This window comes from Sinocyclocheilus grahami, unplaced genomic scaffold, assembly GCF_001515645.1.
Source record: "Sinocyclocheilus grahami isolate Dianchi unplaced genomic scaffold, SAMN03320097.WGS_v1.1 scaffold2180.1, whole genome shotgun sequence".
Lineage (NCBI taxonomy): Eukaryota > Metazoa > Chordata > Actinopteri > Cypriniformes > Cyprinidae > Sinocyclocheilus > Sinocyclocheilus grahami.
In genome coordinates this window covers 53,641-66,447 of record NW_015507359.1, presented here as the reverse complement: position 1 = coordinate 66,447, position 12,807 = coordinate 53,641, and the positions used below count along the sequence as shown (strand labels likewise).

The 12,807-nt window shown below is 33.4% G+C and overlaps 1 protein-coding gene across 1 annotated transcript in view; it reads right to left on the bottom strand.

Annotated features, from left to right (window-relative positions):
- Nucleotides 1–937: 937 nt before the first annotated feature.
- Nucleotides 938–12,807, bottom strand: part of LOC107574311 (transcription factor E2-alpha-like) — a 28,005-nt gene continuing 16,135 nt past the window's right edge. The window contains exons 6-11 of the mRNA XM_016260755.1: nt 12,473–12,602; nt 12,281–12,358; nt 11,198–11,281; nt 10,677–10,803; nt 2,783–3,012; nt 938–1,109 (exon numbers count right to left, since the gene is read on the bottom strand). Of these exons, the coding sequence (XP_016116241.1) occupies nt 997–1,109; nt 2,783–3,012; nt 10,677–10,803; nt 11,198–11,281; nt 12,281–12,358; nt 12,473–12,602 (762 nt within the window). The 3' untranslated portion in view covers nt 938–996. The remainder of the gene's footprint in view (nt 1,110–2,782; nt 3,013–10,676; nt 10,804–11,197; nt 11,282–12,280; nt 12,359–12,472; nt 12,603–12,807) is intronic.

Genomic DNA, 12,807 nt, shown 5'->3' with positions numbered 1-12,807 from the left:
TATTTTGAGAATAAAGTCAAAATATTTTAAGTAGAGTCTTTGTTTTATATTTATTAAAAGCACCAAAAGCGCAAAGCTTAATGCTATTATTGGGTGGCTGCACAATACAAATAATAAATGCATTAAAAGACGTGAAATATTATTTCCAAGCATACTGTCCCTGTGAGTATATGACACGTGGTAAGATGCTAATAATCCCACATATATTTACACTAAATATTATAACTTTAATTTTGAAAATTCCTACGACTGAATTCTCGTCATTTAGATTTTTATTTTCAAAATATTACGACTTTAATCTCGTAATCTTAGATTTTTTTTATTTTTTAACGTGGCACTAAAATGCTGTCGTAGTATTTCATAGGGCCTAAAAAAATTTTTTTTGTTCAACTTTTAATAATTTCTTTATAATAAGTTTCATGATTTTAATTTTGATGAATACAATTTTAACTACGAAAAATTATTCTGAAAAAAAAAATAAAATGGAAAAGATGGAATCCAGAATAATTAAAACAGAAAAAAAATGAATTTGGGGAGAAAAAAGAAAAAAGGATTTCATAGGGCAATAAAATTTAATTACTGTTAAACTTTTATAAAGTTGAATTTAACCATTTAAACAGAATTCAGAAAAATTAACATAAAATAAAAAACAATTATTTTGTAAGTTTATATAACTAAAGCAATTTTAGTTAAACTATGCAAGTTTCAGTTTTAATTAAAAAAAATAAAAAATAAAAAATGGAATCCTGAATAATTAAAACAGAAAAAAATGACATTTGGAACTAAACAAAATGGAATTTGTGGAATAAAATAAAACTGATTTCATAGGACATAGAAAAAAAATCACTGGGTTTGATTCGCAGGGAACACAAACTAATCGAATTTATACTTTCAATGCAATGCAGCTCACTCTGGATAAAAGCATCTGGCAAATGCATGAACCCAACATGAATATTCAACTGCATCATAACCACAGATGTGAAGCTCACCTGAATGTTAGATATGGCCGTGTCCGTCTCCTCCCAGACCTGACAGCATCTGCGGCTCTCCTGTGGCCTTCTCCTCCTCTCTCCTCTTCAGACACGCAGCCTTCGGGTTCAGATTACGCTCTGAACAAAACAGCGACAGCGATCAGAAGTCAGAGTAAGCTCCTCAAACATTCACGCATGTGTAATGATAAGAGCATGTGGGAGGAAGAAAGCACAACGGGATTTACTCGAGTTACTACAACAAAACCTGTGAAGAACACATCAGACTCATAATTCATCCCAAAAACAAAGAATTACTGGACCGAGAAATATTCTCATCACCACAATGTGACTCATAAGACATACTTACACTGTATTTTTAACTCTTATATATTTTATACATTGTATTTTTATATAATATATTATGCAATTAAAAATTAACACAATTTTTATGTAAAAAATCACTATTCTGTTACATGCTATAATATATCTATATCATAATCGTTATACTGTGCATTTTATATACGTCAAAATGATTTTTTTAAAATATAACTATATTTAAAAAGTTATTCTATATATTTTTATAATTTTTATTCTATACACTATATATATTTTATATTATGTGATGTAAAGTTAATATGTTAATATTAATATAATATTAATTTATATAGTAACACTATTATATTTGTATATATTTTGTTCATTTTTATATATTTATATTATAAAATTTTTATGTAATATATTAATATTAAACTACTATAATAATAATAATAATAATAATAATAATAATATATTATAACAAAAGGATATAATACAATTTGTTGTACATATTTTTAAGTATTTATACCTCAGGGTAACACTAAAGGATCTAATGACATTTACCTTTACGAATAATTAGAATTATAAATCAAGTTGTATGACTTCACATTCACGGTTTCTATAATTAAAAAAATGAACCATGAAATGCCACAAATTACAATACCTGATCTTATACCACTGCCAACCCTGCAGCACAAAAGCAGTGTTAAGTCGCTGGGGGATATTTGTAGCAATAGCCAACAATACATTGTATGGGTCACAATTATACATTTCTCTTTTATGCCAAAAATCATTAGGATATTAAGTAAAGATCATGTTCCATGAAGATATTTAGTAAATTTCCTACCGTAAATATATCAAAACTTAATTTTTGATCAGTAATATGCATTGCTAAGAACTTCATTTGAACAACTTTAAAGATGATTTTCTCAATATTTAGATTTTTTTGCACCCTCAGATTCCAGATTTTCAAATATTGTCCGATCCTAACAAACCATACATCAATGGAAAGATTATTTATTCAGCTTTGAGATGATGCATAAATCTCAATTAAAAAAATTACACTTATGACTGGTTTTGTGCTCCAGGGTCACATATAGTTTTTGGACATGCACTGTGGTAATGCCTTGTTGCCGTTTTCTTTTATTTTTGGGTGAAATATGATTTAGACATGTTTTTTTTTTTTTTTTTAGATTAATCCTAATATATTTGGTTGATCCAATCATAATCAATCAGCTCAAACCGTAACTGAGGATTGCTAAGAACGTTAATGTGAGCAAATGTCACTACTTGCGTAAATCACGTTAAGCGAGGCAGGACGTGTTCAGAAAGATGCTAAAGGTCAGCATCAGACACACACAGATCAGCATCACACAAACACACAGCGAGCGGCAGCCAAAGCGAGGAAAGAGGCGGCGGCTCTCAGCAGCAGCAGCGGCGGTGTGTGTCTGGTGTTTCTCGGCAGGACGGTGGCGGCTCACAGGGGTTGGTCCTACCTCGCACCTGTCTCTCCAGGCCCAGGATGACCTGCACGGCCTGCTGGAGGATGATGAGTTTAGTCTGAGCCTTGTCACTCTTCAGGTGCGGCTGCACCATGCGGCCGAGCTCCCTGAAGGCTTCGTTAATGTCGCGCACACGAACCCGCTCCCGAGCATTATTGGCCATGCGCCGCTCGCGCTCGCGCTGCTCCTTCTCCTCCACCGTCAGACACTCCTCCGACACGCTGCTGCCAGGGGCGACCAGGCGCTCGTTAGTCATCTCGTTAACTCATTTAGCCTCTCATTAAGTCCATTCTACAACTAAATGAACTGTTTCGGCTTCATTAAGTTGAAAAGAACCTTGCAACTAATGAAGAATCTGTTAATTGCAGTAAATTTGTTCTACATATCTATACACACACACACATGTATGTGTGTTTATATATATATATATAAATGTATATCTAAAATTATGATTTATATAAAATTAATAATTTGTATACATTTATAAATATATATATATACATTTTTATTTTACATATATAATTATATAAATCATAATGTTTTAGATATACATTATATATAATGTAAATTAAATAAATTAGCATAATGTTAAAATTAATTTTATTATATATACAAATATTATAAATCATTATAATTTTAGATAGGGAAAACACATACTGGTACAAAATGTATAGCCTGAATGCACTGCAAGTCGCTTTGGATAAAAACGTCTGCTAAATGCATAAAATAAAAAAATTATAAATTAAAAATATATAATACATATATACTAAATTATTATATTAAATATAATTTTATTAGAATAAAAAATATATTATGTATTTGTATAATATTATAATATCTTACTATAATATATTATAAAATATAATAATATTATAATAATATAATATAACTATAATTATAACATATACAATTGTATTATAATATAATAAACATTTTATTTTGCATTATAATTTTACTGAAATTATAAATATTACTTTATATACTGTAATTATATTTTACTAAATGTATATATAATATTTGTATTATTTTCTTATATTAAAATAAAATATTTCATTAAATTTAAATATTATACTGAAATATCATATATATATATATATATACACACACACACACACACACACACAGTGATCAACAGTGGATCAAAAAAGTTAATCAAAGGTTTTGATCCACTTCAAATGTTAACTACTGTATATATAATTTTGTTTTGTTCCACCAAAGACAATTACCACAATTTTAACATGCCCTAAAAAGATTCCCTGCAGAACTCTAGTGTCATTAATCCTGTTTTACATGTTAAACATTAGACAAATATTTAAGATTTCAAAAGAAGAAACAAATGCTGCATTTTAAATTTCAGACCAATTGGAAGTGTCCGATTAAAACTGCACTGATTCCAGTTAAACGAGGGATGCAGAGAGGGATCCAGTGGTGCGGAGAGGAGAGCGGGACGCGACCGATCCAGAGAATCATTCGCTAATTGTGACTGGACACGCAATTTCAATTTCATTACAATGTCAGAGGCTTTCAGGAGGCCTGTGGGATCTGCCGCGGAGCGAAAGAGCGCAAGACGAGAGGACAGCAAGATGAGAGAGATGCCAAGTCTGCCAAGACTTCTGCCAAGAACCGAACAGAAACACACACTGCCACTGAGAGAGCCAGACAGAAGACAGGATGAGGTGAATGCGACTGTCTCATTGTAAACGCATCCCGCTGCTGAGATGCATTTATGCAGCATGAGACTAAAAACCACTGCGGCCATCTGCAAAGAAAAGGGCTGAAGAACAGATGGAGAGATGGGTAAAAAGAAAAACAACCTGGCAAACAGAGGGTTAAACATGACATGCAAGCATTAATCAGACCATCACAAACCAAAGCGAGTAAAACATTAAGGAAACACAAAAGAACAAGTCCGTCTCTTCTAATCTGCGGGGTTAATGCCTGCTGAAAAAGCGTTTTCTCAGCAGACATGCAACAGTCAAACAGGAAGGAAAAGAAAACTATAAGATGTATGAAGGCAGATTTGAAAGGACTGAACAATTGGAAAGACAAACAGAAGCATCTAGATGATCTCCACTGTGGATATCAGGATGTGTGCATGCATTATGGGCGGTTGCATTCATAATCGTCTTAAAGGAATAATCAAAATGCCATCGTTTACTCAACCCTTATGAGTCATGAGCTTCTGTCAACTGTCAACTCCAAAAATGACAAAAAAGCACCATGTTATAATAGTAGTCCATATGACTAGTGCACTATTCTGAAGTCACATGATCATGTTCTGAGGGGAAATGACTAATATTTAAACCTTTATTCCCTGAAAGTCTCATCTGTGCATGTGTTTATTCATACTTGTCGCATCAAGACATGTTTGCACCAGGGTTATTATCATTAACTAAAACTAAAACTATTAAAACATTTTTGTTAATTGAAATGAAGTTTAGAAAATTTAAAAACATTGCCTTGGTAACAAATTGAAATGTGTTAGAATTAGTAACTGAAAATAAAAACTGAAAAATAACAAATTAAAACAGAAATAAAAACAAGCTAAACCAAAATTTTTATATTTAAAAATATATATATATAAAAAATATAGTATATAGTATAAAACACACATATATATATATATAAGACAAAGTACACAAAACTATGACTAATTTAAACAAATTAAAAGAAACAATGAAAACAAAACAAAAAAACTATATAAAATAAAAACTATAATAGCATACAAAAAAAGCTAAAATAACTCTAGTTTGCACCAAGTTTGACATCAATGACACCACAATTGTTTCTTTAGTGTTGTGGTGTGAATAAAATGTGATAACTACAACAGATCAGAAACATTCAGGTCTGTTTCTCAAATAAAACTATCACGTGACATCAAAAGAATAGGAATATCATGCACACAAGTCATTTGGGCTACTTTCATGCTGCTTTTTTGAGTTGACAGTCATTGTATGATCACTAACATTCTTCAAAAAGTTCCTAGAGTGAGTAAATGACAATTTACATTTATTCCTTTAACTACCAATCTAGCTTTAATCTGAGTCTGTTAGTTGCATGAATCTTGCAAGCAGGTGAGATGAACAAAAAACAGGAAGGGATGAGTGCTAAATATGAAATGACAGATAGAAACACATGCACAGTTACAGAAAGTGCAGACAGTCCCACAATCACCCTTAACAGACACCTGTGTGGGCTGCGGGGAGGATGGAAGCTTACGTAACATACTGCATAACGTACCTCAAAAGAATTACTACCAAGATCAATTTGAATAACTTACATATTTTAATAATATATGTTTAAATTTGTATAATCTAAGATACTATTAAAAGGAAATATTCTTGAATTTAATGCAACTTGGCTGGGTGCCAGGGTGTTGCTAGGCTGTTTCTAGGGCATATTTTAAGGCAAGACACCACATGTGAATAGGGTAAAGCAATTAACTAATAGATTTCACCATACTTCCTCAGTTTATTAATTACATCAAGTTTTCTGTCGTTTAAATATGAAAATGAGGCATTATCTAGTTAAAGATGCACTAATTTGCATAGATTTTCCTGAACAATGGATAAAGCCAGGTTCAAAATTTTTGTTTGATTTTGTTGACATATTAGAGTTAAAGGTTTTTACAGAGGGGATTTTGGATTTCTCTTTTTATTACTCCATAAATTTGAAAATACTGTCAGACAGAAAGAAAACAATTTAGCCATGTTTTTAGGAATTAAATCAATGTGAATGACATATGAACAAAACCCTCAGTAAAAACCTTCAGAATATAGAGAGGAATAAAACCCTAAGTTTTGGTGTATGCAAGTGCTTCTGAAGTGGAGGAAAAAATACTTATAGCTTTTAAAGATATGCATTTTCGCCATGTTTTTAGGAATAAAATGTATGTGTAAATATCAGTGTGAATGATATATGAACAAACCCCTCAGTAAAAACTTTCAGAATATAGAGAGGAATAAAACCCTAAGTTTTGGTGTATGCAAGTGCTTCTGAAGTGGAGGAAAAAATACTTATAGCTTTTAAAGATATGCATTTTCGCCATGTTTTTAGGAATAAAATGATATATAAATCAATGTGAATGATATATGAACAAACCCCTCATTAAAAACTTTCGGAATATAGAGAGGAATAAAACCCTAAGTTTTGGTGTATGCAAGTGCTGCTGAAGTGGAGGAAAAAACTTTAAAATATATGTTTTGCAATTAAAATCTACAGACGCAAATAGATAAAATAAACATTTAAATGTGTATTTTAGGTGTTTTCTTTCCACTAGTCTGAAACACATTATGAAAAACCAAAAAGCTCAAAATCTCAAAACTAACCAGTTCATTTTTGCTTGTAGTGTCTTGCCTTAAAATAATCTATTTTGTATTGAACCCAGAACATTATGCATTCAATGCACATGCATTTATCCATCAAGCATTTAATATCTCTAATCAACAAATCCATCCTCCACCCCTTGCGACCCATTCAGGTGTCCCGAGCACAGACGGATCTCCGTGTTGTCTGAGATCTCGTGCCTGAGCACTGATCGGAGGTCAGCCGCACACACTGACCTCGCACTTGCTGCTCCAGGTTGAGAATAACGTTTACTGCCTGGTGAAGGACGAGCAGTTTGGTCTGAGGTTTCTCATTGTTCATGTGCATCTGGCACATGCGGCCCAGCTCTTTGAAGGCCTCGTTGATGTCGCGCACACGCAAACGCTCACGGGCGTTATATATATATAAAAAATATAGTATATAGTATAAAACACACATATATATATATATAAGACAAAGTACACAAAACTATGACTAATTTAAACAAATTAAAAGAAACAATGAAAACAAAACAAAAAAACTATATAAAATAAAAACTATAATAGCATACAAAAAAGCTAAAATAACTCTAGTTTGCACCAAGTTTGACATCAATGACACCACAATTGTTTCTTTAGTGTTGTGGTGTGAATAAAATGTGATAACTACAACAGATCAGAAACATTCAGGTCTGTTTCTCAAATAAAACTATCACGTGACATCAAAAGAATAGGAATATCATGCACACAAGTCATTTGGGCTACTTTCATGCTGCTTTTTTGAGTTGACAGTCATTGTATGATCACTAACATTCTTCAAAAAGTTCCTAGAGTGAGTAAATGACAATTTACATTTATTCCTTTAACTACCAATCTAGCTTTAATCTGAGTCTGTTAGTTGCATGAATCTTGCAAGCAGGTGAGATGAACAAAAAACAGGAAGGGATGAGTGCTAAATATGAAATGACAGATAGAAACACATGCACAGTTACAGAAAGTGCAGACAGTCCCACAATCACCCTTAACAGACACCTGTGTGGGCTGCGGGGAGGATGGAAGCTTACGTAACATACTGCATAACGTACCTCAAAAGAATTACTACCAAGATCAATTTGAATAACTTACATATTTTAATAATATATGTTTAAATTTGTATAATCTAAGATACTATTAAAAGGAAATATTCTTGAATTTAATGCAACTTGGCTGGGTGCCAGGGTGTTGCTAGGCTGTTTCTAGGGCATATTTTAAGGCAAGACACCACATGTGAATAGGGTAAAGCAATTAACTAATAGATTTCACCATACTTCCTCAGTTTATTAATTACATCAAGTTTTCTGTCGTTTAAATATGAAAATGAGGCATTATCTAGTTAAAGATGCACTAATTTGCATAGATTTTCCTGAACAATGGATAAAGCCAGGTTCAAAATTTTTGTTTGATTTTGTTGACATATTAGAGTTAAAGGTTTTTACAGAGGGGATTTTGGATTTCTCTTTTTATTACTCCATAAATTTGAAAATACTGTCAGACAGAAAGAAAACAATTTAGCCATGTTTTTAGGAATTAAATCAATGTGAATGACATATGAACAAAACCCTCAGTAAAAACCTTCAGAATATAGAGAGGAATAAAACCCTAAGTTTTGGTGTATGCAAGTGCTTCTGAAGTGGAGGAAAAAATACTTATAGCTTTTAAAGATATGCATTTTCGCCATGTTTTTAGGAATAAAATGTATGTGTAAATATCAGTGTGAATGATATATGAACAAACCCCTCAGTAAAAACTTTCAGAATATAGAGAGGAATAAAACCCTAAGTTTTGGTGTATGCAAGTGCTTCTGAAGTGGAGGAAAAAATACTTATAGCTTTTAAAGATATGCATTTTCGCCATGTTTTTAGGAATAAAATGTATGTGTAAATATCAGTGTGAATGATATATGAACAAACCCCTCAGTAAAAACTTTCAGAATATAGAGAGGAATAAAACCCTAAGTTTTGGTGTATGCAAGTGCTTCTGAAGTGGAGGAAAAAATACTTATAGCTTTTAAAGATATGCATTTTCGCCATGTTTTTAGGAATAAAATGTATGTGTAAATATCAGTGTGAATGATATATGAACAAACCCCTCAGTAAAAACTTTCAGAATATAGAGATGAATAAAACCCTAAGTTTTGGAGTATGCAAGTGCTGCTGAAGTGGAGGAAAAAATACTTATAGCTTTTAAAGATATGCATTTTCGCCATGTTTTTAGGAATAAAATGATATATAAATCAATGTGAATGATATATGAACAAACCCCTCATTAAAAACTTTCGGAATATAGAGAGGAATAAAACCCTAAGTTTTGGTGTATGCAAGTGCTGCTGAAGTGGAGGAAAAAACTTTAAAATATATGTTTTGTAATTAAAATCTACAGACGCAAATAGATAAAATAAACATTTAAATGTGTATTTTAGGTGTTTTCTTTCCACTAGTCTGAAACACATTATGAAAAACCAAAAAGCTCAAAACTAACCAGTTCATTTTTGCTTGTAGTGTCTTGCCTTAAAATAATCTATTTTGTATTGAACCCAGAACATTATGCATTCAATGCACATGCATTTATCCATCAAGCATTTAATATCTCTAATCAACAAATCCATCCTCCACCCCTTGCGACCCATTCAGGTGTCCCGAGCACAGACGGATCTCCGTGTTGTCTGAGATCTCGTGCCTGAGCACTGATCGGAGGTCAGCCGCACACACTGACCTCGCACTTGCTGCTCCAGGTTGAGAATAACGTTTACTGCCTGGTGAAGGACGAGCAGTTTGGTCTGAGGTTTCTCATTGTTCATGTGCATCTGGCACATGCGGCCCAGCTCTTTGAAGGCCTCGTTGATGTCGCGCACACGCAAACGCTCACGGGCGTTATTGGCCACGCGCCGCTCTTTCTCCCGCTCCGCCTTCACCTCAATCGGCAAATCCTCATCATCTTCTTCTTCATCTTGACTTCATGGGTCAAAGGAACAAAGGGTTGAGAGGGGTTACAGGCAAAACAATCAGGGCACACTGACAGGGACGACGTGTACCTCACGTCAATGTTTTACAACGGACCAATTGGAAGCTGCTGGAAGTGGGAACGATGAGTATATCGAATGTTTACAGATGCAACTCTATCAACTACAACCTTAGCTACTAGCAATCAAATGTTTCGAATTAGATTTTTTTGTGTTTTTGAAAGAAGTCTCTTCTGTTCACCAATGCTGCATTTATTTGACCAAAAATTTTCCAAAAAAGCAATAATATTGTGAATTATTATTGCAAATAAAGCTGTTTTCTGTCGGCATATTAGAATGATTTCTGAAGGATCATGTGACTGGAGTAATGATGCTGAAAATTCAGCTTTGATCACAGAAATAAATTACAGTTTAACAGATATTCACATAGAAAACAGTTATTTTACATTTTAAAAACATTTCACTGTTTAAATAAATGCAGCCTGGATGAGGAGAAGAGACTTTTTTCAAAAAAATCTTAATTATTCCAAACTTTTGACCTGTACTGTATATTTAACTAAATGAAGGTTCGCGGGGCGGCAGGTACCTCGTTCGCGTGTGGCTTTTTCCGTCTTTCTTCTCGTCCTCTGATTTATCTCCGATAGACAGGTTCTCATCGTCTTCCTTATCTTCCCGCTTTATTTCCGAGCTGGAGGAACGAGGCAGAGAAAGACCTGACAGACAAAAACAAGATGAGATTAGCAACAGAAAATGCTGATCACACTGTGCGGCGGCAACAGCACTGTGAAATTATCCTGTAATTCTTTAAAGGATGAAGACTCATGAACGTACATTTATGCATTTGGCAAATGCTTTTATCCAAAGCGACTTGCATTGCATTCAAGGTATGCCTTTTATCGGTTCATGCATTCCCTGAGAATCGAACCCATGAACTCATCGTTTCTAACACCATGTTTGAGCTACAGATAAGTAGTGTCTGAAAAGCATGCATGATACAAAAACATTTTGCATGCTTGTCAGTTAAAATACTTGCACAAAGCACATCATTTAGGAATCTCAATCAATCAAATGTCATGAAATGAGCATTATAATTAAAGCAGCACTGACTGGTAAAGGTGTCGGACTGGGAAGTGGGCGGAGCCTGATGGGGGGCGTGGTGTCCCTGCAGCAGAGCACTGGACTGTGGTAAACGTGTGTGTGTGTGTGTGTGTGTGAGAGAAAGAGAGAGTGTAAACTTTGATTTTATGGGTCCAGAAAACATTATATAAACAATACAAATAATTTCTGTTAATATGTATTTTCATTAAGTTCTCAAAACAATGTAGTGAACATTTTGTGCTGCAATTTCAGCGGCAATTAAATTAAAATTAAAATTAGTGGTTTGGACTAAATTTAGAGAATTATGTCTCATCAGTGGAGAAAATGTGTAAAAATATATTTTTGTGTAAACAATTACTTTAATTGAAAAAAATAAAAAACATTAACTGAAATAAAATGTAAATGTAATAATTATAATAATTTAATTTAGTTGCCAAGGCAACATTTAAATTTTTGTTCATTTAAGTTGAAGAAATCACATTTCTTGAAACTGAAATAAAAATTTATAAAAACAAAAACTAACTAGGAAAAAAACTAATTAAAATAACAGTAAATTACTAAAAATACTAAATATTTAACAAATTAAAAAAAATAAAAAATAATAATAAAAAAAAAACACTACAATAATTTATGAATGAACAAATATGCATAATCAAATAACTTCTGATTAATCCAATTATTTATGTTTAGTCACAAAACTGCAATTCAGGAAACTCCTCTTCCTGTCATTCCAATTCAACATCCTGTGTGGCATTGCCAATTAAAATGATTTAACTCTTAAAATTATAAAAAAAACATTATTCTAAAAAAAAGCCTATTCTTAAACTCCAAAATCTTTATAAGCAAACTTGATTAACCAGTCGATAATTAGCCAATTTGAGATTGGCGTTTGATGATTAACACATTTTCCCCTAAAAATCCATACAGTTCCAAAATAAATTTTGAATAAACAACAATACAATAAATGTGTAATTAAGTCGGATCTCAACATGATCATCCATATAAGCCACTGCTTACTCCACTAGTGATAACTAGCCTCTGAGAAATGGTCAACCACTAGTTAATCACCGCATTAAACTGTAAATGTCACACTGTGAAACCCCAAACTCACCGAAGCGAGAGCTTTCCCGATCTCCGCGCCGGAGCTGCCTGTGTTTCCAGCTCTGCTAACTGCTAACAGAGAATGAAGCTCAAGTTTACAGGTGAATGTGAGTGACTCAGACGCAGCAGAGAAGCCGAGCGCTGCTCTCTGGTTTGTGGTGGCGTCAGGGTGGAGACTCTTACCCATGATGCCATCCGTGGTGCTGATGGGTGGCGTGTGGTTGGGAACGCCGTATCCAGCCGAGGCCTGGTGGAAGCTGGTGGGTAAGTTAACCTCGTAGTTCTGCGGCGACAGGGGCAAAGGCTGCCGCTTCTGTGGACGAGACACAGACATGCAATTATTCACGAGCATGTGGCAAACATGTTATTGTATCTATTATCCAGATATTGAGACGCTGAGAGAGAGCAGGCTCAGCATCAGGAATGTTCGAATGCTTTTCCATATCGAGGTCTGCGGTAATTAAATGCATTTTTTCTGTGGTCTCTGGCTCATCATATATATATATATATATATATAT